This window comes from Pantherophis guttatus, chromosome 11, assembly GCF_059756535.1.
Source record: "Pantherophis guttatus breed Tessera chromosome 11, ASM5975653v1, whole genome shotgun sequence".
Lineage (NCBI taxonomy): Eukaryota > Metazoa > Chordata > Lepidosauria > Squamata > Colubridae > Pantherophis > Pantherophis guttatus.
In genome coordinates, this window is record NC_142073.1 from 22,797,083 (window position 1) to 22,825,028 (window position 27,946).

Consider the following 27,946-nt stretch of genomic DNA (forward strand, 5'->3'; position numbering starts at 1 on the left):
CAGACTTTTGTTAGAAGACCAATTTTACCTCAAGAATGCCAGCTGGGGACCCCCTTCGACCCTACTTCCCTTACCAGATGGGATAAAAGGAGGATGCTTGCAGACATTAAAACACAGGTAGTCCTTGACATATAACCATTCATTTAGTGACCATTCGAAGTTACAACAGCACTGGAAAAAGTGACTTATGACCAGTTTTCACATCTATGACCACTGCAGCATCCACATTCAAAATTCAAAATTCAGACCTCTGACAACTGACGTGTATTTCTGACAGTTGCGCTATCCCAGTCTCACATGGTCACCATTTGTAACCTTCTCAGTTGGCTTCCGACAAGCCAAGTCAATGGGGGAATCCAGATTCACTTAACAACCATATGATTCGCTTAATGACCCATGGTGACTTGTTTAACAACTGTGGCAAAAAAAAAACCCATCGTAAAATGGAACGAAACTCACTTAACAGCTGGCTTGCTTAGCATGGAAATTTTGGGCTCAATTGTGGTCATCATTGAGGACTAGCTGCACCAGTTTACCTTCCTCCCCTTCTCTCCCGGCTGCCCCTGGGGAGAGGAGGACAGCTCCCTAGCCGCTCACTTCCAGGACATTGAAGAACTGGTAACTTGGAGGTTGCCCAGTGCCGGGAACTTCCTCCGGTCTAAATTTGGAGAGCAATTTCCTCTTTTTGGAGAAATGCGAGTGACATAACTTTGTGCCTTTCCAAAATTCTTTGCAAAGAGGAACTTTCTGCAGTTCTGCAGAAGGCCCTGAAGATGCAAATAAAAGCTTTGGCCTCTGCCCATGTCTTCCTTCCTTCCTTCCCAATGCCAAGGTCCAGAAGAGTAAGTCAGAAACAGAGACCCAAGCCAGAGTAGAAATCCCCAGATAGGCCCTGATATTCTTATCGTCCAGCCTGCCCCAAAGATGCATTTTCAGGAGGCAACTGGATTTCTGGTTTTTTCTTTTGAAGACGTTTTGCTTCTCATCCAAGAAGCTTCTTCAGCTCTGACAGGTTGGTGGGGAATGGAAGGATTGATATTCCTTGCAGACAGCTGGTCATTTGCATCCTTTTAGAGGGTTGTTGAGGCCACTTGGAGGTTTATCTATATCCTCAGGGACACCTGAGTTGTGCAAATGGGTGTGGAGCCTTCTTGGCTGCAGGATGTTTTTCTGCCCTGTGCCCCTTCCCCATTGAAGACAGGAGCAGGTTTATTACAGATTAACAGAGTTGGAAGGGACTTTGTAGGTCAGGCTGTTGGGGACGAATCTGTGTTGTCTGCATCTCAAACTGAAGCACAGATGGTTCCTGTTCAGGGAAGGTCCCCACCCCCAGAAGAATGACATATTTTGAGGAATATTAAAAAAAGGCAGAATATTATATTTCCCTAAATGAGAAATGGAGAAACATGGTTTTTTTTTTAGAGACAGAAAGCAGACTCAGTCTCCCTGCCCCTAGCAGATACCAAGAACCCTTTTAAAAATGCAGATTTGGTAATCCATTCAAGACAGGATTAAAACCCCAAGGACCTGTAAGAAAATCAAGGCATTTTGGATAAAAATTTGGTGGGTGATGCAGAATATTTTGAAAAGAAGGTTGAAATTTATTCCGCAATTGTTCCTATTGGGTATAACTATGGACTGTACAGTATCAGAGACTAAATTGATTTTGAATTTAATATCAGCAGCTAGGCTGTTGGTAGCACAATATTGGAAGAAGGACTCTTTGCTTACTATTGAAGAGTGGATATTGAAAGTAACGAACCTATCAGAAATAGCGAAAATCTCAGTGTATTTGAAGGACTGTACACAAGAAAGATATGTATCGGAATGGAGAAGATGGATTGACTATATTCAAAATAAGTATCAGACAAGAAAATATCAAATAGTTTATGAATGAATGTTAAGTATTAGAAGTATTTTGTTATTTATAGTGGAGTTAAGGTTTCAGGGGGGGAGTTAGTAGTCCGAGGATAAGTAGGTTAATCTAGTTTATGATTGTTAAATGAAATACCTTGTATTTTGCTCTGGGAAGTCTGGCGGGGAGGGTGGGATGAGGGGAGGGAAAGCGCGGGGGGAATATGGGGGGGAGAAAAATTTTTGTTTTTTGTAAAACTTTTCAATAATAATAATAAAAAAGACAGGATTAAAACCCCAAGGAAGCCAGCATCCAGGATTAATTACATTTGTTAAACAAGATTAGAAATACAAGGAAGGAGCACTTTAGGACTCATTGCAGGCCTTCCCGAGACAAACTCATTAAAATCAAATAGCAAAATACACAAAACAAGCCACTGAATTACAAAATGCTGTAGAAAAAAATGGTATAAAAATCCATGTACTCATCAAACCAATTGGTCAGCCGACCCAGGGACTGCTGTTGGTTCTGCTTCACCATTAAGCCCTCTTTCCAATCAGCTTCCATGTTTCCGGTGTCTTTTCCCAGCTTGGAACTGGACCAGATGGATATTCCAACACTGTAATTTGCAACTTCTTTTCTGGAAATCCATTCATGCTCCCACACCATTCAAAGGGTGTTGATCCTGTAGAAAGTTAGCACCCCCCGCCCCAGAGGGTGGACTGAACGTGACCACATGTTTATTGGACCCGTGCCCCTCCTGATTAGTGCTGGCTTCCTGGGAGGTGACGCGAGGCTGGCTCCAGGGGATTATAAATGCTTCATTGGGTGAGGGTGACTTCCCCGCCGCCTTGAAAGAGGCGGTGGTGAGGCCTCTCCTCAAGAAGCCTTCCCTGGACCCGGCAGTGTTGGCTAATTATCGTCCGGTCTCCAACCTTTGCTTTGTGCCGAAGGTTGTTGAGAGTGTGGTTGCGCGACAATTCCCCCAGCACCTGGATGAAACGATGTATCTGGATCCGTTCCAGTCGGGCTTCAGGCCTGGGTACAGCATGGAAACGGCATTGGTCGCATTGGTTGATGATCTCTGGAGGGCTTGGGACAGGGGTTGCTCCTCTGTCCTGGTCCTATTAGACCTCTCAGCAGCTTTTGATACCATCGACCATGGTATCATGCTGCACCGGTTGGAAGAGTTAGGGGTGGGGGACACTGTGTTGTGGTGGTTCTCCTCCTTTCTCTCTGACCAGTGGCAGTCTGTGTTGGCAGGGGGGCAGAGGTCGACCCCGAGGCCCCTCATATGTGGGGTGCCACAAGGGTTGGTCCTCTCACCCCTCTTGTTCAACATTTATGTAAAGCTGCTGGGGTGGTTTCGGGGTGAAGTACCACCAGTACGCTGATGACACCCAGCTGTACATCTCCACCTCGGACCACCCCAATGATGCCCTTGAAGTGATGTCCCGGTGTCTGGAGGCCGTGCGGATCTGGATGGGGAGAAACAGGCTCAAGCTCAACCCATCCAAGACCGAGTGGCTGTGGTTTCCGACGTCCCAATATAGTCAGTTGACGCCATTGTTGACTATTGGGGGCGAATCGCTGGCCCCCACGGAGAGGGCTCGCAACTTGGGTGTCCTCCTGGATTCACGGCTGTCTTTAGAAGAGCATTTGACGGCCGTGACCGGGAGGGTTTTTCATCAGGTTCGCCTGATTCGCTAGTTGCGTCCCTTTCTGGATCAGGACTCCTTACACACAGTCACTCATGCCCTCATCATTTCCCACCTGGACTCTCTACATGGGGCTCCCCTTGAGGAGCACCCAGAGGCTCCAACTGGCACAGAGTGCGGCTGCGCGAGTGGTAATGGGAGCGACATGGCACTCCCATGTAACACCTCTCCTGCGCGAGCTGCACTGGCTCCCGGTGGTCTTCCAGGTGCGCTTCAAGGTTTTGGTTACCACCTTTAGAGCGCTCCATGGCTTAGGACCTGGTTACCTACGGGACCGTCTACTACCACCAATAGCCTCCCACCGGCCAGTACGCTCTCATAGAGAGGGACTCCTCCGGGTGCCGTCAGCCAAACAGTGTCGGCTGGCGGCCCCTAGGGGGAGAGCCTTCTCTGTGGGGGCACCTACTGTCTGGAATGAGCTCCCCCCGGAGATACGGAGGATCCCGGATCTGCGCACCTTCTGTCGCGCTGTGAAGACCTTTTTATTCTACCAGGTGGGCTTGGCCTAATCTTTTCCCTCTTTTTAATATGTAAATTTTAATCTGTTTTAAAATTATTGGGGTGTTTTAATTTGTCTGCGCCAAAATGGTTTAATTCGATTTTATCTGGTTTTTAAATTTTTTGTATCTATGTATTTTATTGTTTGGCTGTTCACCGCCCTGAGTCCTTCGGGAGTAGGGCGGTATACAAATCAAATAAACTAAACTAAACTACATGAAACCAGTTCCTCTAATCACCCTCGTTTTGGTTTATGGTGTGGTTTCTGTCCTCCAGAATCCACGGCCTCCATCTGTTGATGGGCCAACCCAGGTTTTGCATGATTTCCATTTTTATTTGAGATATGTTGCTAGAGAAAGTTCCCATCAGAATTTGTTATTCTTTTTGGTGCACATTTCCCCAAAATATAGATTACGATTCACAGCTCTGCTTACACCTGCAATAGCATTTACAATCTTTAAAGACCACCTTCTGTGTCTGATAGCCTCCCACTGACCAGTACGCTCCCATAGAGAGGGGCTCTTCAGGGTGCTGTCGGTTAGACAGTGTCAACTGGCACCCCCCACGGGGAGAGCCTTCTTTGTGGGGGCACCTGCCCTCTGGAACGAGCTGCCCCTGGAGATTCGTCAGATTTCTGACCTTCGTACCTTCCGCCGCGCCCTTAAAACGCTATTATTCCATCAAGCAGGGCTGGCCTAAAATATTATTTTAATGGGTTACTGTATTTTAGACGATCGGCCAAACTATTTAATAATTTTAAATTGTTTTTAACTTTTGTATTGTTGGCTTTATCTTGGCTATACACCGCCCTGAGTCCCCTTGGGAGAAGGGCGGTATAAAAATTTAATAAAACTAAATTAAACTAAACTAAACTAAACCAAGAAAAATAATTTTAGATTTTACTTTCATCTCAATATGTAGCTTTATGCAGACATTTCCTTTATATATGTCATTTTTAAAAGCATTACGGGGTTCAGAAATGGGCTAAAGTTGAAGAATAATGGAGTTTCGGTTCCAAGTCATTAAACATTGCGAAATTCGATAATATTTACTTTGGCATAAAAATAAAATAAGGTTTTTCCTTATCCCTGAGAGTAAATGTCATAGAATTCTACAATTTTTTTTAAAAAAACGAAAAGACATAAATTTAGGCTATCTCCTTGCTAATACTCTACAATTATTTGGTGGCAAAAGGACCTACTCTTAATTATTAAAGCTACCATGGATTTAGGTGCTCAAATTAGTGACAATTTAGAATAACTTTTTGCAGGGGTCATTGACTCATTAAAACAGCCCTGTCTTTTTTTTCAACTTGCATGGCTGTTCTTGCAGAAACCACATAACTTTGCAAACAGATATGGCTGTTTTAATAAGTTCCCATAAAGTTGACCCTCTTGCGTTATTCTCAAATACTTCCTTGGAATCAAATCTAAACTAATTTATATGTTTTGCATGTAATATGCTTCCAGGAGGCACATCAAATTGGTCTTAAATGTTATTGGATGATTATTTGCTTGTTTATTTGATTTAAGCACTGCTGAACTCCAGAATGTCTCTGGTCTGAGTCGTACTAGGTCAATAAACAGACACTGCAGAGTCATTCTAAGGTCTTTATTGTGGTAAGATATAAATATCTCAAAATGTTGAAGTTTCTGTCAGTCCTCAGTCCCTTCTTATCCTAAACAAGATTTCGTGTGAGTTTCTTTCACGTGCTTCCGTCAATCTCTGGATCATGTCGTCTTTTATTTTTAATGTCCTTATTCTTATTACTACTATTAAACATTTAAAGAAGAAATATAAACAAAAGAGACCAAATACATATGTAAAAAAAAAAAATGAAAGAATCAAACGCAAATAGTGAAATATCTATCCACAGGCAATGTATGTGCACGAATGCAAATATATTTTATGTCATAAAAATTGCAATTTTCCAATATATCGTTAATACAGCATTATAAAATGTGTCACATCAGTTTTTGAAGAAAAAACTGATACCTTAAACTAATCATATATGGTTAACATAGTATAAAATCCCTTAAAAAAACCTAAAAGCTATATAATAATTTAAATCAGCCCAGGAAAGTAGATGGGGGCGGGGCCAGTCAAAAATTTTACTATCGGTTCTCCGAACTACTCAAAATTTCCACTACCGGTTCTCCAGAACTGGTCAGAACCTGCTGAAACCCACCTCTGGTCTCTAAGCAGTTTACGGAGTCAGCCTATCACCCTCAACAATTTGGGTTCTCATTTTACCCACCTCGGAAGGATGGAAGGCTGAGTCAACCTTGAGCCGGTCAGGATTGAACTGCTGGCAGTGGGAAATACTATATTCTAACCACTGTGTCACCACAATCTTTAACAAAACATTAAAACTTTAAAGTACTAAACTTCATTTAAAAATTCACACCTTCCTTCCCTTTCACACCCAAAGCCAGCTCTGGGTTTTTTTAAAGAGCATAGGACAGCACATTTTCTCCAAAATATCTATTTTTCACTTATGGATGGAAACTTACCAAGGAGAGATTCAACCTAGAAATGAGGAGGAACTTTCTGACAGTGAGAACAATCAACCCATGGAACAGAAGTTGCCTCCGGAAGTTGTAGATGTAGCTGTAGATGTAATTTCATTAAAGAACTACATTGTTGAGTGTGATTTGTCAGCCAGTTGCAAATCTATAAAAAAGATGTTGAGACTCTAGAAAGAGTGCAGAGAAGAGCAACCAAGATGATGAGGGGACTGGAGGCTAAAACATAGGATGAACGGTTTCAGGAACTGGGCAGGGCTAGTCTAGTGAAGAGAAGGACCAGGGGAGACAGGAGAGCAGTCTTCCAATAATTGAGGAGCTGCCACAGAGAGGAAGGGGTCAAGCTATTCTCCAAGGCACCTGAAGGCCAGACAAGGAATAATGGATGGAAACTGATCAAGAAGAGATTCAACCTAGAAATAAGGAGGATTTTTTTCTAATAGTGAGAACAATCAACCCATGGAACAGAAGTTGCCTTCAGAAGTTGTGGGAGCTTCATCACTGGACGCTTTCAAGAAGAGATTGGATATTTTTTTCAGAAATGGTGTAGGGTCTCCTGCTTGGGTCGGGGATTGGACTAGATGACCTACAAGGTCCCTTCCAACTCTGTAAATCTGTTAATCCATCTGGTGGGAATGCTGTCTATCCCATATGGAAATGTGCTGTGATATATTCGGATAGCCAGTTTGCCCAGAAGATGCCGTTAGCTACTGGAATCACCAGAGGAGGCTTCCAAAATGACAGGAAACATCTCAGCAGGCTAATGGGGTTATTGTTTCGCCTTAAAGAGGCCAACAGCGATCAGTGGTGCAAATAACAGAGCAGAAGAGGTACAGTTAAGCTAGAAGTGTGTCAAAGGAAGCTTGGAAGAACTGATGAGCGACTCGGTTAACCTGCTTCTGACCAACTTTTAAAAAAATAACAAATAACGTTGTGCAAAAAAAAAAAAATCTGCAGATTGCTATGTGCATTACAATAATACTTTTATTCCAGCTTTTTAAATATATACCGTAACTCAAGGTGATAAACATACCTAATAACTTCTAGGGAAGGATTTTTCAAGGTTATTCTTTGGAACCTGACTGTTCTGCTCTTAATCAGTGGTTTGGCAATTTATCATTTAAAAAAATAATAATAATAACAAGTGTCTTGAAAAGGTTTAAACAAATAGATTATGAAAAATTAGACTCTTCTCTGATTTGCAAATTGCTCTGCAAAATTCAAGAGAATTGGGGATTTAGTTGCAAGGATGTCTTCTGATTCTCCTGTAAGATGAAAATACGGATTCGTCCCATTCTTATTAAAAACGATATTTTTGGACAGAATGAACTTCTGGCCTTGTTTTATCTATTTATGGATGCCTTCCGGGAAAAATTGCATTAATTATTTATAATAACTCCAAAACACAATGCTAGCAATGAAATAAAATCAAAGTGAAAACTGCAGAACGTAAAATAAGGTAAGAGGAAATGAGAGGAAAGATAAATACAGAAAATTGGGTCAATAAACTAGGGTGGGTTTTTTTGCATTTTCTCTTTAGAGAGGAGCTCTGAAGTGGTAAAATCAAATTACAATAAATGGTGTGCATATTAGTTTAGGAAGTACAAAGTATACTAAAAAAAAACCAAACAGATTAACTCATGTGGAGGCAGGAAATTTTGAGAGAAATATTTACAGCCAGAAACAATGAAAACTGGAAGTAAATTAACAAACGGCTATTTATTTTATTTATTTATTTATTTTTTATTTTATTTCCAATTTCTATACCGCCCTTCTCCCTAAAGACTCAGGGCGGTGTACAGCCAGAATTAAAAACATGCAATACAAATATTAAAAAACAATTAATATATATATAAATTTGGCCCAAAAATTAAAAATCACTACCAATTAAAACATTTAAAAAATTTCTTCTTAATCCAAAGTATGCACCCTTTCATTTCTCTTTCGACTGTTTGTCTATTTTTGTCCATCTGACAAGCTCAGGTTGTTGAACTTGAGAATATATTTAATTAAAAAGTTGGCAATAAAGTCTATCTATATTTCGGGGCGTATGTCCCCAAGCAGATCCTTTGTGGATTCAGATGTAGCCCAGTGTGCTATGTTTGCAATCTGGTTTCTCCACCCCACCCCCACCCCAACATGTTTTGGGTTTTTTTCTCATTTCGGGAATTTATTTTATGATTGTATTTTCACGACTCTGTGAATTTTTAGACAGCCTTTCCTGTAACATATGTATTTTCCACTGTTTAAATACGTTTGAAAATGCAGGAAAATGCAAATTTTGGGAAAAAGAGCCAGATTTTGATTTCGTGTGTGGGTTGAACAATGTAAAAAAAATAATAAAATCTTTTGTACTGAAACACGATTGAAAATAATGCCTCTTTCCTCTTTTATGTAAATAATAAGGAAACACAGTGGATAAGGGAAGAGTGGATATTTGGCTCAGTTTGCTATTTGATATAAAATAATACAGAACATACAGAATGACAAGATTGTTATTAAGACCAGCTGCCTGCAATTACTGCAAGTTCAAATCTCACCAGGCTCAAGGTTGACTCAGCCTTCCATCCTTTCTAAGGTAGGTAAAATGAGGACCCAGATTGTGGGGGCAATAAGCTGACTTTGTATAAATATACAAAAGTATGAAGGCTATTGCTTAACGCATTGTAAGCCGCCCTGAGTCTCCGGAGAAGGGTGGCATATAAATCAAATTTTAAAAAAAAATTGAAGGGACCTTGGAGGTCTTCTAGTCCAACCCCCTGCTCAGGCAGGAGATGCTAGACCATTCCAGACAAATGGTTGTCCAGTGTCTTCTTAAAAGCCTCCGGTGATGAAGCACCCACAACTTCTGAAGGCAACTTCTGTTCCATTGGTTGATTGTTCTCACTGTTGGAAAATTTCTCCTTAGTTCTAGATTGCTTCTCTTCTTGATTAGTTTCCACCCATTGCTTCTTGTTCTGCCTTCAGGTGCTTTCGGAGAATAAGTTGACCTCCTCTTCCTTGCGACAGGATTATTTGTGGTCAGGATCTCTTAAGCCTATTTTTTTGCAGGAGGACCAATTTCGGAGAAATTTTAAGGAGAAATTTTCTGACAGTGAGAACAATCAACCCATGGAACAGAAGTTGCCTTCAGAAGTTGTGGGAGCTTCATCACTGGAGGCTTTCAAGAAGAGACTGGACTGGCATCTGTCAGAAATGGTGTAGGGTCTCCTTTTTGAGTGGGGGGGTTGGACCAGATGACCTACAAGGTCCCTTCCAACTCTGTTGATCTGTATTATTATTATAATGATTAATCTGTTAATCCCTTTTCTGGAGAAGGAGGCTCTTACTACCTTGGATAATTCTATCTCGTTCAGATCCAGCTACTCTAATCCAGTTTATGCAGAACAATCCCCAATGTATTTCCCCCCCTCCGTTTTTTTTTTGTTTCTACCTATAACCTTTTCTTCCAGCCTTCTAAAATTGGATGCCCAAATGGAAGGCGTAGCACATTTTTGTCAAAAAGGAAATAGAGAATAGTCAGAAAAGGGAACAGCAAACAGGAAAAGATAAAAGTGAAAAGAAGAAGAAAAAAAGGAACTAGAGGCAGAGATGGGGGAGTGGCAAGACAGATCGTGAAAGGGAGGACTTACTCACTCCCAGCTGGCTGGACTTCTCGAAGCAGCCTCTTCTGATCTTAGGAGAGTTTTGGCCAGGTTCTTCCCACAACTCAACCCGATGGTGGAACTGAAGTCCACAGCAGGCAGAAAATCTCCACCGCATGAGACAACATGAGCCCCCAGTTAGTCAGAATTCTTCTCTTCTTGCCTTTCCTCTTCATAGGTAAGTTTTCTTCTACTTCAGGAAGACGCTGCTCAAGATCCAACATGGTTCTTAGTAACTATTACAGGGAAGGGAGATGGCAAATCATATTTCTGGGCTGGGCTGTTTCAACTCGGAGAAGAGGGCAGTGACTTGGTAAAGGCTCCCTCCATTGAAGGACAGGAACTGGATACGAGAAATAGCTTTAAAAGCAAGGCAGGCCATAATCTTGAGGAGGGCTCTCCAAGCTTGTGGACTTCAGCTCCCAAAATTTCTTCAGTAGGGGTTCCCAACCTTGGGCACTTTGAGCAGGAGTCTCCAAGCTTGGGAACTTTAAGACATATGGACTTCAACTCCCAGAATTCCTTCAGCAGGTGTCCCCAACTTTGGGCACTCTAAGTAGGGGTCTCCAAGCTTGGGAACTTTAAGACTTGTGGACTTCAACTCCCAGAATTCCTTCAACAGGGGTCTCCAACCTTGGGAACTTTAAGACTTGTGGACTTCAATTCTTAGAATTCCTTCATCAGAGGTCCCCAACCTTGGACACTTTAAGACTTCTGGATTTCAACCCTCAGAATTAGAAGTTGAAGTCTTAAAATTCCCAAGATTGGAGACCCCTGATATCAGGACAGAGAGTAGAAGACCTGCTGTCTACTTGAAGGCATTCTGGTTGGGTTTGTGTCAGACTGGCCCCAGCTTTGCTCCTAGGAAAGGACAACCCTTTACTCCAGTGGTATTAGAGAATACCAGTTTATTAGGGAACTGGGTGCAGCACAAACAAGGTAAGCTCTGAGGAAAATCCATGAGAAAATCATATATTGAAAGCAATCCCCAGTGTCCAAATCCCTCCTCTCTTTGGGAATAATCCAATCAGGTTCCAGTAGAATGTTTTGGGAACCCGGTGTCTCTGGTGCCATTGTAAATTCCTTTCCCAGGGTCGGTGTCCTTGAAAGCATGAAGATGGCTCCGTCTGGCACCTCTGGTTACTGTTAGTGTCCATAACTCCCCAAATTTCCAGCACGCTTCCCCTCCCAAATGCCCCCTCCCCCTCCCCCCCGGTTATAGCAGTTGCTAGCGAGCTTCAAAGAAAGTGAAGATAGGCAGCTGACAGTTTGGGCAAGACAGGGAGCCAGCCAGGCTGGTGCAGTGGTGAGGGCACCAGGCTAAAAATCAGCACACCCTGAGTTCTACTTCTGCTTTGGGAAGAAAGCAGCTGCATGACGTTGGGCCGGTCATTCTCTCTCAGCCCTTGGAAGGAGGCAATGGAAAACCACTTCGGGAATCTTGCCAAGAAAACTGCAGGAACTAGTCCAGGTAGTCTCAAGACTGACTCAAAGGCACCCTCCCCCCTCCCCCAAAAGAGTAGGCCATTCTTCCAGGTGGAGATAGAATATCCAGAGGTACAGGCAGTCCTCAACCTATGACCTACAATTGGGACCAGAATTTCCATTGCTAAGCAAGATGGTCATTAAATCAGTGGTGCCTTGTTTGCCACGATTGCTAAGCAAATCATTTTCATGCAGTTAAGTGAATCACACAACTGTAAGTACTGTACAGATGTTACTATGTGATTTCAACAAAATCTAGGTAGCTACAACTTACACTCATTTTTTTCTGGTCCTAATTCCTGCAGTCATAGAAAGAAAGTTTCTCATCATCTTCCTATGGTCCCTTCCCTTCCAACTGTATCCTTTGGTCCAGATCAGCATTCCTCAACTTTGGCAGCTTGAAGATGTCTGGACTTCAACTCCCAGAAGGCATGGTGGCTAGGGAATTTTGGGAGTGGCAGTTCACACAGCTTCAGGCTGCCAAGGTTGAAAAACACTGCACCCGACTGAACACCGAACATAGAATAACAGAAATGGAAGGGATCCTGGAGGCCATCGAGTCCAATCCCTTACTCGAGCAGGAGAGTCTATATCAGAGGTCTTCAAAGTTGGCAGCTTTAAGACTTGTGGACTTCAACTCCCAGAATTCTCCAGCCAGCTGGCTGGAGAACTCTGGGAGTTGAAGTCCACAAGTCTTAAAGCTGCCAACTTTGAAGAGCTCTGGTCTACATCTTTTCAGACAAATGGCTGTCCAGTCTCTTCTTGAAAGCCTCCTATGATAGGACACCCACAACTTCTGAAGGCTAGCCATTTCACTGGTTAATTGTTCTGTCATGAAATGTCTCCTTAATTCTAGATTGAATCTCTCATTGATTGGTTTCCATCCATTGTTTCTTACCCTACCTTCAGGCGCTCCTGAGAATAAGTTGACCCCCTCTTCTTTGTGGCAGCCACCCAAAGTTTGGAAGACTGCTATCATGTCACCCCTAGTCCTTCTTTTCATTAGACTAGACTAGACTAGACTGGGAGAAGGACATCCTCAGGTTCTTCAGACTGCCCTCATTGGACACGTCCTCAGGTCTCTGTATTGGCTTTGTTGCATCCATTGAACCCCAACATTTCTAGAAATATGGTACTAATGCTGCCATTCTTCTCTCTGGCCCAGATCATGAGCCAACTGTTGGTATGATATAATTGGGGCACAGGCTTTGCCGCTCCTAGATGGCACAGTCAAGTAAATTGCCAGGGATCACAGTTTTGGTGGGTCTTGCAAGAAGGAGGAACAGTTATAAGGACTGCTTTTATCTTCTTTATGGCAGTGGTGAAATGTAAAATTTGTTACTACCGGTTCTGTGGGCGTGGCTTGGGGTAGTGCTGGTAATGTGACTGGGTGGGCATGGCCAACTTTAAAAAAAAAACTTTTAAAAGCATTTTTTCAGCCGAAGAGGTTGTAAAAAAAATGCTTTTAAAAGCCTCTGACGATCCCAGCTGAGTTGCCTGATCGGCAGAGGCTTTTTTTTCTTTTAAAAACTTTTTTCTCTTCGGCCAAAGAGGTTGTAGAAAAAAATGCTTTTAAAAATAATAATAAAAAAAGCCTCTGATGATCGTGTGGCTCAGCTGGGCAATGGGGGGGGGGCAGGGATGTTTGCTACCGGTTCTCCGAACCACCTGCCGCCATCGCTACCGGATTGGGCAATCTGGTCCGAACTGGGTGCATTTCAACCCTGCTTTATGGCCATTGTTTTCCTTTCCTGAAATGCATCAAAGCAACCTGAAGTTGGTTGCAGAAGGATGGTGGCAATTGAAAATCACATCCTAGAAGTAGCAGGAAAAGGCAGAATGGGGGTGGGGTGGGGTGGGGAAACGACGAGTTATGGGCATCCAGTACAAAACTCTCAGGACATCCGAGTCAGCAGCTGATCTGCTGACTGCTAGTTCAGCAGATCAGCGGATCAAATCTCACCGGCTCAAGGTTGACTCAGCCTTCCATCCTTCCGATGAGGGTAAAATGAGGACCCAGATTGTTGGGGGCACTATGCTATTTAGTATACTGTCGATTGTTGTAAGCCACCCAGAGTCCTCGGAGAGTGGGTGGCATAGAAATATTATTATTATTATTATTATTATTATTATTATTATTATTATTATTATTAATAATAATAATAATAATAATAATAATAATAATAATAATACTATCACATGCATCTTGATATCATCTTGGAAACCTCACCAATTGTGTCATGTTCATCATTTGTGTAACATTGTCGTAATGCACGCGGGTTTCACCGCTGGCTGCAGATGCCACATGGAAGGTCTACTTGAGATGGGAAACCAGAGCAGAGTCAAAAAGTCACGAATGATATGGGGAAGTAGCATCAACCCACAGAGGAAAGGGAAGTTGCGAGAGAGCAAAATGAAGGGAAAAAAAATGAAATGAAATGAAATAACCAAGATCCTAAAACTGAGATTGAAAGTGTGGTTGTTCAGGGAGTTGCCAGGAGTCGAGACTTGAGTTGGAAAGGCCAGAAATCAGCTGTATTGAGCTCAGGTAGACTGAATTCTGCTGCTGAGCGTGATTTTTTTTTTTTTATTTATTTATTTATTTATTTATTTATTTATTTATTTATTTATTTATTTATTTTGATTTCTATACCGCCCTACTCCCGAAGGACTCAGGGCGGTGCACAGCCAAACAATAAAATACATACACACAAAATTTTAAAGTGGAATTAAAATCAAATTAAATAGTTTTGGCCCAAACAAATTAAAACCCCAATCAATTTAAAACCAATTTTAAAATTTGAATATATAAAATACTATAAAATATTAAAAATTTAAAAATCTTTTATAAAAGAGGGAGAAAATTAGGCCAGGCCCGCCTGGTGAAATAAAAAGGTCTTTAAGGCGCGGCGGAAGGTGCGCAGATCCGGGATCCTCCGTATCTCCGGGGGGAGCTCATTCCAGATAGTAGATGCCCCCACAGAGAAGACTCTCCCCCTGGGGGCCGCCAGTCGATATTGTTTGGCCGACGGCACCCGGAGGAGCCCCTCTCTGTGGGAGCGTACCGGCCGGTGGGAGGCTATTGGTGGTAGTAGGCGGTCCCGCAAGTACCCAGGTCCTGAGCTATGGAGCGCTCTAAAGGTGGTGACCAAAACCTTGAAGCGCACCTGGAAGACCACCGGGAGCCAGTGCAGCTCGCGCAGGAGGGGTGTTACATGGGAACGCCACGTCGCTCCCATTACCACCTGCGCGGCCGCACTCTGCGCCAGTTGGAGCCTCCGGGTGCTCCTCAAGGGGAGTCCCATGATTTTATATTTTTTTATTGATGATGGAAGTTTTTGTATGTTTCTATCTTGATTTTTAACTTGGTTTATTGTTGTTACCAGTTGTGAGCCACCCAGAGCTGTGGTCATACAAATCAAATTCATAATAATATTAATAAAATCTCCCATAAGAAAATAGAGAGGAAGTTATACATCCCTGACAGACCAGAGGATGATGCTGGTTGAGTCCCCCCTCTCTCTCCCTCCCTCCCTCCCTCCTTCTCTCTGCTTCTCCCCCTCTCCCTCCCTCTCCCTCTCTCCCACTCTCCCCTTCCCTCTCTCTCCCTCTCTCTCCCTCTCTCCCCCTCCCCCTCCTTCCCTCCCCCTATCTCCCTCCCTCCCTCTCCCTCTCTCCCTCTCCCTCTCTCCCCCTCCCTCCCCCTCCCCCCTCTCTCCCCCTCCCTTCCTCCTTCTCCCTCTCTCTGCTTCTCCCCCTCTCCCTCCCTCCCTCTCCCTCTCTCCCACTCTCCCCTTCCCTCTCTCTTCATCTCTCCCCATCCCCTCCTTTCCTCCCCCTATCTCCCCCCTCTCCCTCTCCCCCTCCCTCTCTCTCCCTCTCTCCCTCTCTCCCCCCTCCCTCCCCCTCTCCTTCTCTCTCTCCCCCTCTGCCCTTCCCTCTCTCTCCCCCTCTCTCCCTTCCTCCCTCTCCCTCTCTCCCCCTCCCTCCCCCTCCCCCTCTCTCCCTCTCTCCCCCTCCTTCCCTCCCCCTCTCTCCTTCCCTTCCTGCCTCTCCCTCTCCCTCTCTCCCCATCAATCTCTCCCCTCCCTCCCTCCCCTTCTCTCCCCCCCCTCTCTCTCTCTCTCTCACACACACACACCTCCCAACCAAGATCAGAGAACATCAAAGACTCCACAATTCAACCCTGAGCTACAAAATTTCTCTTCCAAGAAAGGAGAATTTATGTAGCTCAGGGTTGAATTGCAAGTGAAATGAAATGAAATGAAAGGAGGAAGAAGACAAGGAAGAGGAGAACTGTTCCCTGAGCTTGGTTGTTTTCTGGCAGATGTTTCATGACCCACCTAGGTAACATCAGTGTTGTGGCTCCGTTGCCTGAGCCTGGGCTATCGACAAAGGCAGACTCTGAGAGTGAGGAAGAGGAGTTGGCAAGGCCTCCCTCTCCAGGACCCTCCTCTCTGGCAATGCCTCCGGAGGACACCGAAGGCCAAACAATAGGCTCAGAGCCAAGCACGTCCCCGCAGCCATAGGTGGACAGCGACGAAGAAGATAAGTGTTGGCTGGACCCACGACAGAGGCGCAGGGAGAAGCATGCACATCAGAAGGGAAGGCATGCCAGAGATTAGCTGAGTCACTGGACCACACCCCACAGGGTATAAATGTGGGTGTGGTGGCCGGTTCAGTTTGTGACGAGCAAAAACTGGAAATATTCCATGATCTCTGCATTACTGGACTTTGCCTGCTTTATCGGACTGCATTTGGATTAATCCTTGTATTGTTGAAACTCTGCCTGTTTTATGCTGGCAGTCTAATCTTTGTTTTGTGTGAGTAAAGTCTGAATTGGCAGCTAGCCACTGGGTTGCTGCCAGCTTTATCTTCAAAGAGTTTTGTTGTGTGGCTTATTAACTCAGGGCCATCTGTGGGGGTGCATGTGGGGTACGGGGACAGAACAATCAGCAGTGGTAGAAGGGAGTGGGGTTTGTGGAGAGGAGGGGGAGGAAAAGGAGGGGGAGGAGGAAGACTGTGGGGTCCTTGGCACTCTCTGAACCTGGTTGTTTGCTTACAGACCTTTCATTACCCAACTAGGTAATATCATCAGTGGTAGAAGGGAGTGGGGTTTGTGGAGACGAGGACGAGGAGGAAAACGAGGAAGAGGAAAACTGTGGGGTTCTTGGTGCTCTCTGAGCTTGGTTGTTTTCTTTCAGATGTTTCATGACCCAGCTAGGTAACATCATCAGTGGTAGAAGAGAGGAGGAGGAGGAGGAGGAGGAGGAGGAGGAGGAGGAGGAGGAGGAGGAGGAGGAGGAGGAGAAAACAACCAAACTCAGAGAGCACCAAGGACTCCACAGTTACAAACATACTGGTTAAACAGTTTTACATATTGGTTCTCCAGCCTGCAGCTCTCTCTCTCTCTCTCTCTCTCCTGCCTCCTAAGATCATTCCCACGTACCATGAGCTCAGTGAAAATGAGTTGAAATTCAGACATAGCTTCCCTGTCCTTGACTACAGCATTTTCATTTTAAGCATTCAACACGCTGTTGTGTTTCTGCTTCCCATCCAGGTTCCACAGGGAATCCAGAACCGCCAAGGTCTCGGACCTTTTCCGTCATTCAGACGCCTCCTTTTTTGAATGTATCCGAAGGGTCAGACATGACGTTTCATTGCAAAGTGGAAGGCAACGTTTCTTCAAAGTGGTTTCTAAACTGGATGAAGATGGAGAAAAAAGCAAAGATCAACAATTCATCCCGGATTTTTGTCATTAAAAATGAAACGAACAAATCCAGCATTTTAATTCTTAAGTCAACCGTTGTTGATGATTCTGGAATCTATTGCTGTGAAATTGGCGATTCAGGCGATTCGGAAAAGGGGAGCACGAATGTGACAATTTGGGGTAAATATGCCTATTCATTCATTCATTCATTCATTCATTCATTCATTCATTCATTCATTCTAGGGAACCTTACATTCTTTTTGCTGTTATCCATTCTATGAAAATGGAGCAGTTCAGCCAGATTTAGCCTGACTAGGTGGCTCAGTGGCTAAGACACTGAGCTTGTCGATCAGAAAGGTTGGCAGTTTGGCGGTTTGAATCCTAGTACAGGTCTCCTGCATGAGGAGGGGGTTGGATTAGATGACCTCCAAGGTCCCTTCCAACTCTGTTACTGTTTTAAAAAAAAGATTTGGGAGAGGGTCTAATTCAGTGTTTCTCAACCTTGGAAGCTTGAAGATGGGTGGACTTCAACTCCCAGAATCCCCCAGCCAGCGCTGCTGGCTGGGGGATTCTGGGAGTTGAAGTCCTCCCATCTTCAAGCTACCAAGGTTGAGAAAAACTGGTCTAATTAGTTTTGCAAAAAGTGGCATGATTGATTTGCGCCTTGTATGGACTCAGAAACTATATAAAAATAAGAAATCTGGCAAGACATTTCAAGGCTGTAGATTAACACTCCAGAAAAAAACACTCACCAACCATTCCCGTGGTTTGCGCCGTGGTGGCACGGTGGTTAGAGTGCAGTACTGCAGGCTACTTCTGTTGATGGCCGGCTGCCTGCAATTTGGCAGTTCGATTCTCACCAGGCTGAAGGTGGACTCAGCCTTCCATCCTTCCGAGGTGGGTAAAATGAGGACCCAGATTGCTGGGGGCAACAGGCTGACTCTGTAAACTGCTTAGAGAGGGCTGTGAAGCAGTATATAAGTCTAAGTTTTAATATTTTAATATTTTTAATATTTTAATACTCAAAGTTTAAATTTTTTAAATAGATTGGGGTTTTAATCTGTCTGGGCCAAACTATTTAATTCGATTTTATTCCTGCTTTTAAATTTTGTATGTATGTATTTTATTGTTGGCTGTTCACTGCCCTGAGTCCTTCGGGAGTAGGGCGGTATACAAATCAAATAAAAGTAAAAAAAAAGTAAAGTAAGTGCTATTGCTATTGCCTTTCCTTCCTTCCTTCCTTCCTTCCTTCCTTCCTTCCTTCCTTCCTTCCTTCCTTCCTTCCTTCCTTCCTTCCTTCCTCCCTCCCTCCCTCCCTCCCTCCCTCCCTCCCTCCCTCCCTCCTTCCTTCCTTCCTTCCTTCCTTCCTTCCTTCCTTCCTTCCTGTTAGAGTGCAGTATTGCAGGCTACCTCTGCCCACAGCCAGGAGTTCAAATTCCACCAGGCTCAAGGTTGACTCAGCCTTCCATGGTGGGTAAAATGAGGACTCAGATTGTTGGGGGCAAGAGGCTGACTCTGTAAACTGCTTAGAGAGGGCTGTGAAGCAGTATATAAGTCCGTGCTATTGCCCTTCTATCCATCCATCCATCCATCCATCCATCTAGCCAGCCAGCCAGCCAGCCAGCCATGATGAGCAGTTGCAAGAATGCAGTATTGCAAGCTGACTCTGTCCACTGCCAGGAGTTCGATCCCGACTGGCTTAAGGTTGACTCAGCCTTCCATCCTTCTGAGGTCGGTAAAATGAGGACCCAGATTGTTGGGGACAGATAGGCTGACTCTGTAAACTGTTTAGAGAGGGATGTAAAGCACTATGAAGCGGTATATAAGTCTACGTGCTAAAATTTACATTATTAAGTGAAAAAACTGTGGATTTTGCCCCATTTTACGACTTTTCTGGCCACTTCGTTAAGTGAATCATTGCACTTGTTAAGTTAGTAACACCGTTGTTAAGTGAATCCGGCTTCCCCATCGACTTTGCTTGTCAGAAGGTCTCAAAAGGGGTTCACACGACCCCCGGGACAGTTTAACCGTCATAAATGTGAGCCAGTTGTTAAGCATCCATACGTGGATCACGTGACCATGGAGATGCTGGCAACGGTCATAAGTGTGAAAAATGATGAGTCACTATTTTTCCAGTGCCGTTGTAACTTCAAATGGTCCCTAAGCGAACTGTTGTAAGACGAGGACTGCTCTACTCTGAAATCTGCTACCAAATTTAGCAGACCGATTTTTCCAGCAATAAAATGTTCTTAAGGAATTCATCAATTATCTGTTGCAGCAGTGTGTATGTGTACACACATGTGTTTGGGGTTATAATTGTAAAGCTTATGACTCTTCTCTTAATATTTTACACAATTCTATTTCCTTTGCTCCAACACAAAGCAAGGCTAAAATACAGATGCAATTTATTTATTTATTTATATTGCAAAAAGTTTTATTTTTATTTTTATTTTTTCCAACACACAAATTACATCTTTTCGGAACACAGCCCTGATCCGGTCATCAATTTATACAGCCCCCCCCCCCGAAAATTGTATTGTAGTCTTATTTGAATTAAGAACTATGTTTCAATGTTAAATTGCTATATTTTTGGGATTAGAGATAGGATCTAAATTTGGTGACGTAATAGGAAATAAAGATTTATTGAGCATTATACGAAGTAAAAAATGTGGGGACGTTTTAGAAAGGGAAATAAGATTTTGAAACATAAACATGTTTGACCTGTATTCTTAATAGTGAGGATTTAGGCTAAGAATTGTGAAATGTATTATGAGGTATTAATTGAATTGAGATTTAAAATGGATTAATAGAAGGGTAATTGTTTTGATTAAATAAATAAGAGTAAACTTTTTATAAGATGGTAATAGGGGAGATAGGTGATTTAAGATTAAGTATTGTTAATAGTGAGGATTTAGGGTAAGAATTGTGAAATGTACTATGAAGTATTAATTAAGATTTAAGGGGGATTAATAGAAGGGTAATTGTTTTGATTAAGTAAATTTGATTTAATTTTTTTTAAAGATGGTATTAGTTGAGATAGGTGAGTTAAGATTAAGAAATAAGTGTTATGGCAAAATAGAATATACAAAATTTTGTTAAAAATACAGATGCAAATTTTGATTATGATTACGATTATTTTTTTGCAGAAAAGCCCTACGTGGCTGTGAATCAGACTCCACAATACGTCAACAAAAAAGCAGGATTCAATGTCTCAATTACATGCAGTTTTAGCAGCGTTGCCAATGCTAGTTGGTTGAACGTGACATGGTACAAAGACAACCAGGAGCTCAGGAACCCACACTTTCAGAAAACAAGGCAGAAAGTGATTCTTAAACTACTGGATGTAGATGTGGAGGATTCGGGAAACTATGTATGTACAATCAGGATCAGAAATCGAACAGGATCAGGAAATGGAACGCACGTTCAGATCAAGGGTGGGTTCTAATTTTTTTTACTACCGGTTCTGTGGGCATGGCTTATTTTGTGGGTGTGGCTTGGAGGTCATGTGACTAGGTGGGCGTGGCTAGCTGGTCAGAGTCATTTCTTGAAGGTCCTCGCACTTACGACCAGTCCTCGCACTTACGACTCGACTCATTTGTTTGCTTTTAACACTGATCAGCTGTAGGGCGGCCCTTTGAAGCTCCAGGGCAGGAGTTTAAACAGTTTTTTTTTCCCTCTAGTCATCAGCTGGGACTCAGGAGGCAGCAATAGATTGGGGGTGGGGGACAAATAAAAGGTAAGAATAACGTGGCTGGGTGGGGGGGTGGGAGGACCGGGGGGGGGGGAGAACCGGTTCGGTGATGTCATATCGTCACCGCTACTGGCTCGGCCGAACTAGACCGAACTGGGAGGAACCCACCATTGGTTCAGATCGCTGGTAAGTGGCAGGAATTTTCTTTCCTTTTTTAAAAAAAATAAAACATTTTATTAGGTTATAAGATAAGATACAATATGAAAAAGTAAAGAATAGAGTAGAGTAGAGTAGAGTAGAGTAGAGTAGAATAGAATAGAATAGAATAGAATAGAATAGAATAGAATAGAATAGAATAGAATAGGAGTAGAGTAGAGTAGAGTAGAGTAGAATAGAAAGAAAGAGTAGAGTAGAGTAGAGTTGAGTAGAATAGAATAGAATAGAATAGAATAGAATAGAATAGAATAGAATGAGTAGAGTAGAGTAGAGTAGAGTAGCGTAGCGTAGAGTAGAGTAGAGTAGAATAGAATAGAATAGAATAGAATAGAATAGAATAGAATAGAATAGAATAGAATAGAATAGAATAGAATAGAATAGAATAGAATAGAATTCTTTATTGGCCAAGTGTGAATGGACACACAAGGAATTTGCCTTTGGTGCATAAGCTCTCAGTGTACATAAAAGGGAAAAAAAAGAAAAAAAAACATTAATCAAGAATCATAATATACAACACTTAGGGGGAAGAGAGGTGAGGAAAGGCTGGGGAAAAGAAAAAAATAAGCTTGACTTCCCTCTGTTGCCGTAAAATAAACCATTAACAACAAACCTGTGGTGGGTTTCTACCGGTTCGCCCTGGTTCGGGAGAACTGGTAGCTCACAGTTCTGAAGCGGTAGGGAAGGTAAGTGAAAGCCACTACTGCATCAAACTTCCTTTTGGCCTTTGCATAATAATATGAACAAGCCATTTCTATAAGCATCTACCAATCTCATCGATAAAACCCAAAATCAAAGTATCACTTTTTTTCCCCACCTCAAGCACAAAGTCCAGAAAAGGTTTCCATATAGCAACAAAAGTACTTATATTCTTTTCTTTACTCAGAATGGTCAATTCAGCCATTTCTGCCAACTCCATCAGCTTCTGCAGCCATTCGTCCACGGTGGGAATCGAAGTGCCCTTCCATTTTTGGGCGTACAGCAGTCTTGCTGCTGTCAAATGCATAAGATCAAAGATCCATTTTTTTTCCTCCAGGTCTTTTTCCATTAAACCCAGAAAAAAAGTTTCTGGTTTCATCTTTATCTTCGGTTTAAGAATTTTCTGTATTAAACTATTTATTTATTTATTTATTTATTTATTTATTTATTTATTTATTTATTTATTTATTTATTTATTTATTTTATTGGATTTATATACCGCCCTATTCTCGAAGGACTCAGGGTGGTGAACAGCCAAAAAGATAAAGCACACAAACTACAAAATTTAAAAGACAATATAAAAACCCATTAGATAATTTGGCCCAAAACAAATTAAAACACCCCTAATATTTTAAAACAAATTTAAAATTTAAAAGGGAAGTTAGGCCAGGCCAGCCTGCTGAAATAAAAATGTTTTGAGAGCACGATGAAACGTGCGCAGATCCGGGATCCTCCGTATCTCCGGGGGGAGCTCATTTCAGATGGCAGGTGCCCCCACAGAGAAGGCTCTCCCCCTGGGGGCCGCCAGTTGACACTGTTTGGCCGATGGCACCCTGAGGAGTCCCTCTCTATGTGAGCGTACTGGCCGGTGAGAGGCTACTGGTGGCAGAAGGCAGTCCCGTAAGTAACCAGGTCCTAAGCCATGGAGCACTTTAAAGGTGGTAACCAAAACCTTGAAGCGCACCCGGAAGACCACCAGGAGCCAGTGCAGCTCACGCAGGAGAGGTGTTACATGGGATTGCCATGTCGCTCCCATAACCACCCGCACGGCTGCACTCTGAACCAGTTGGAGCCTCCGGGTGCTCCTCAAGGGGAGCCCCATGTAAAGAACATTACAGTAGTCCAAACTATGAATCTTACTACTCCAAAATTTCTTTGCTTTATCACATGCCCACCATAAATGATAAAAAGTCCCGTTTTTACTTTTATTACTTAAAGGGGACGTGGTGGCTCAGTGGCTAAGATGCTGAGCTTGTCGATCAGAAAGGTTGTCCATTCAGCAGTTCAAATCCCTAGCGCTGCGTAACGGGGTGAGCTCCCATTACTTGTCCCGGCTTCTGCCAACCTAGCAGTTCGAAAGCATGTAAAAAATGCAAGTAGAAAATTAGGGACCACCTTTGGTGGGAAGGGAACAGCGTTCCGTGCACCTTTGGCATTAAGTCATGCCAGCCACATGACCACGGAGATGTCGTTGGACAGCGCTGGCTCTTTGGCTTTGAAACAGAGATGAGCACCGCCCCCTAGAGTCGGGAACAACTAGCACATATTGTGCAAGGGGAACCTTTACCTTTATACATCTTAGATAACTTATCTGGTTATTAAATACTAACAATACATCATCTTATAGAAATTTTCTTTTAGATTATAATTGAATGTAAATTTAAAACCCTTCGTCCACATATTTTCCCGTTATTCAAGCATCACATTGTATCCAAGATTCCTTGCCCACTGAATCATACAATGTTTTACATACTCAATTTCAATAACTTTTTAATAAATCTTAGCAATAATATGTCATCACTTCCACACAGTAAGATTTCCAATCCATGACAGGAATTTTCTCTGTGGTCTTACCATGCGGGTCCATAGTTTAATGTCAGGTCCAAACAACCAGATCCACACATGAGAAGGTTCAAAATTCTTGATGTAGTGCTCAAGCCTACGGACAGAAATCTTTTCAGACTAACAGTTTGCAGGGTCAACAGCATTCTAGTGGGGTTAGACCAGTGTTTCTCAACCTTGGTAGCTTGAAGATGGGTGGACTTCAACTCCCGGAATCCCCCAACCAGCAGCGCTGGCTGGGGGATTCCGGGAGTTGAAGTCCACCCATCTTCAAGCTACCAAGGTTGAGAAACATTGGGTTAGAGGACTTGTGGCTATGTAGGGATTCTAAACTGATTTCTCACCTGACTCCTTCCTCTGACTCTACCAGTCTCTCTCCTACAATTAATGAATTAACCCAGTTGCCTGCGATCCCACAATATAAACTATATATATAAGCAATACAAACTAACTAAATTAAGCTACCTACCAAAAACTAACTTTGTAGACTGAGTTCAACTGATACCCTGAGCCACCAAAGTGCCATTCTCATCTGAGCCTACTGTGTAGTAGAGTAGACCACTGGGTCTACTCTACTATGTTGTAGAGATTCTCAGTCATCCAGTTCATGATTGTCCCAGGAGGCAACTGGGCTTTCTTGTTTTTTCTTTTGAAGGCATTTCGCTTCTCTTCCAAGAAGCTTCTTCAGCTCGGACAGGGTAGTGGGGAATGGAAGGATTTATATTCCCTGCAGAAGCTGGTCATTTGCATCCTTTTAGAGGATTTTTACAGGAACCAGGAGCCCCACTCAGGTGACCCTGAGGACACAGATAAACCTCCAAGTGTTTTCAACGACCCTCTAAAAGGATGCAATTGACCAGCTATCTGCAAGGAATATAAATCCTTCCATTCACCACCATCCAGTCAGAGCTGAAGAAGCTTCTTGGATGAGAAGCGAAATATCTTCGAAGAATAACAAGAAACTCCAGTTGCCTCTTGAAAAAAAAGCACCTTTGGGAGTAGACTTGAAAGTCCCAAGAAATGATGGAGCAGCCAATGGCATATATACGCTTCTAACTTGATGCCAACTAAAAAGCATGGATGTTCTTGAGAAGTTATCAGAAACAATAATAAAGCCATCAACATTTGTAGGAGGAACGCTATGTTAATCCACGATAGTCCAAAATCAGGAATCTTGTAGCACTTTCCCCAACAGGCAGATTTTATTCAAAGGTATCAGCTTTCGTGAGCTATAGATCTGAGTTAGAGAAGGTGCTACCAGATTTCTTCTGATTTTATTCTAAAGGACAGCAAATTTGCATTCAAGAACAAGGTCCATTTTTGAGGCTGCTACCTGGGATCAGACTGCTAAAAATTTGGCACCAAAAAGAGCATCTTCTCGTGCTAGTCTTGCCTTATCTTATATCTTACCTTTTATCTTAACTCTTATCTCTTGTCTCATCTGGTGGGCTAAAGTTTCCCAGGAGGTGAGTTGTGGTTGAGTTCTGGCATTGGTGAGAGTAGATTGTGGTTTGCCCCTTTCTCCAAAAAGTCATTATTAAACCCCACAATTCAAGGACATTTTTCATCTTTGACTTCTTAGGGAAGGTTATTGACAAAGTAATTGCACATCAAGTTCAGAGAAGCGTTCAGGAAGCAGATTATCAGATCCCTTCCAGTTGGGTTTCAGGCCACAATGATAGCTTGGGCAAAAAAATTTGGATACTCAATTAAGTTAGACAAATGGCAACGGTTATGGGAAAGGAACTATAAACTAACAATGTCCACTGCATATAAAGAGAACCAATACAAAATGTTTTATAGGTGGCAAATGCCACCGGAAAAATTGGCAAAAAGACAAATCAGCTAAATGTTGGAAATGTCAGCAGACACCAGGATCGTACTATCATATGTGGTGGACATGTCCATAAGCCAGAAACTATTGGAGTAGAATTAAAACATGGTTAGAAGAAATGCTTTAACAACATATTGATTTAAAACCAGAGCTGTTCCTATTGGAGATCCTACCAGAGAAAATTAGTAAAGAGAATATATATTCATGTAGTAACTGCAGCGAGGATAGTATTTGCGCAAAGATGGAAAGCAGAGAAAATCCCTTCAGAAGGGGAAGTAATCAAGAAAATTTTAGACTGTGCAGAAATGAATAGATTGACTTTGATAATTAAAGAAAGAGAGGATACGGAATATTTTAAGATATGGAAACAACTTTACCATTGGTTAGAGAAGAGATATAGATAAATATATTAATATTAAACAAGAGAATGTTATAATAATTGAATTGTGGGGAGAATGTTGTAACAAAGGAATGGAAAAAACCAAAAAAGGATGTAGATAGGAGGAATAATAATAATAAGTCATTGAAGAAACACCTAGATGATGCACTGAAAGATTGATTATGTATTGTGTGTTTGTTTGAGTATAAAATTAAAAAAATTTTTTTTTTTTTTTTAAAAAGTTGGGTTTCAGGCCCAGGCTCAAAACAGCACGAGTCATCTTGCAGATGATCTCTGGTGGGACTGGGTGGAGTTAGTGCATCCATCCTTGCTCTTCGTGATTTTTCAGCAGCTTTCAATTCCATTTGTGGACAGACTCTGGCAGTTGGGAGTAGGAGACACAGTCATGCCTGGTTCCCTTCCTTCCTCTGGACTGGTTCCAGTTGGCATTGATGGAATAACAGAATAACAGATTTGGATGGGATCTTGGAGATCTTCTAGTCCAACCCTTTGCTTAAGCAGGAGACCCTAGTACCTTTTCAGACAAGTGGCTGTCCAGTCTCTTCTTAAAAATCTCCAGTGATGAAGCACCCACAACTTCTAGTGGCAAGTTGTTCCACTGGTTAATTGTCCTCACTGTTAGGAAGTTTCTCCTTAATTCTAGGTTGCTTCTCCCCTTGATTAGTTTCCATTCGTTGTTTCTTGTCTTTCCTTCTGGTGCTTTGGAAAATAAGTTGACCCCCCTCTTCTTGGTGGTAGCCCCTCAAATATTGGTACATTGCTATCATGTCACCCCCAGTCCTTCTTTTCACTAGACTAGAGATACCCAGTTCCCACAACCATTCTTCATATATTTTAGGAGAAGTGCATCCCACAGCTCCATTTTTGGGGGTGTCCCAGGGCTTAACTCTCAGCCTGTTCCTCTTAAACATAAAGACATGTTAATGAAAAAATAAAATAAATACATATGTAAATAAATTTGCTATTCTGCCTGGAAGGTGGGCATGGGGTTATCTGCGGATAGTCAATCAGATCAGTGTTGCCATCAATATATATGGCCACCCTCTTGCCAGAATGACCTTGAGTGGCTAACAGGATATTAAAAATAATTGCCAACAAATGCAATTATATTTGTGCATATTTAAAAAGCAGACATGCAATCTGGTCGCCTCATCGCTACCTGTAGAAATGTCAAATTTGAAACCAGAAGCAGAAAGCACCGAGAGAGCAATTTACTGAACATGATGAGGAAGAGTTTTTGCTGAATGGTTATGTTCTCTCATGAAGACCAGGAAATGTAAAAAAAAAAATAAAAAAAAATTATAGGAAACCATGAGCTCTGCAAGAAAGACTCGCAGTCTAATTTCACTTCTCTGTTTTCATGATTCAGTTAGCCTACAATGGGTCCTCCTGGAGAAGGCGGTAGAGTTGAGATTAGCCTCTTAAAAGACTTGGGGAGAGAAAAAAATGGTAGACATAGTAGATCAAAGAGTGAATTTTTCTGTGAACACTCTGGAGCAATCCAGAAATGTAGGGATTATAACACACAGCTTCACAGTCATATATGGGGTGTTGTCCGACCTCCTTGGAAGCTTCATCAGAGCTCTCATAGAAAACCCAAATCAGGGGTGAAATGCTCCCGGTTCGGAACAGATCGCCTGATCCAGTAGCGATGGGGGTGGGTGGTTCGGAGAACCGGTAGCAAAAATCCCTGCCCCCCCCACCATGCCCAGCTGAGCAGCGCGATCATCAGAGGCTTTTTTTTTTACTTTTAAAAGCATTTTTCCTACAACCTCTTCCGACGAAAAAACGCTTTTAAAAGTAAAAAAAAAAGCCTCTGATGCTCACGCAGC

At 42.7% G+C, this 27,946-nt stretch overlaps 1 protein-coding gene across 3 annotated transcripts in view; it reads left to right on the forward strand.

Annotated features, from left to right (window-relative positions):
- The first annotated feature begins 10,212 nt into the window (after positions 1-10,212).
- LOC117670409 (zwei Ig domain protein zig-8-like) overlaps positions 10,213-27,946 on the forward strand; it is a 34,550-nt gene continuing 16,816 nt past the window's right edge. The window contains exons 1-3 of one of the 3 annotated variants that reach the window (XM_087877042.1): positions 10,213-10,418; positions 17,286-17,615; positions 20,582-20,869. In XM_087877042.1, the coding sequence (XP_087733168.1) occupies positions 10,367-10,418; positions 17,286-17,615; positions 20,582-20,869 (670 nt within the window). In that variant the 5' untranslated portion in view covers positions 10,213-10,366. The remainder of the gene's footprint in view (positions 10,419-17,285; positions 17,616-20,581; positions 20,870-27,946) is intronic. The other 2 variants (XM_087877043.1, XM_087877041.1) reach the window with 2 other exon arrangements.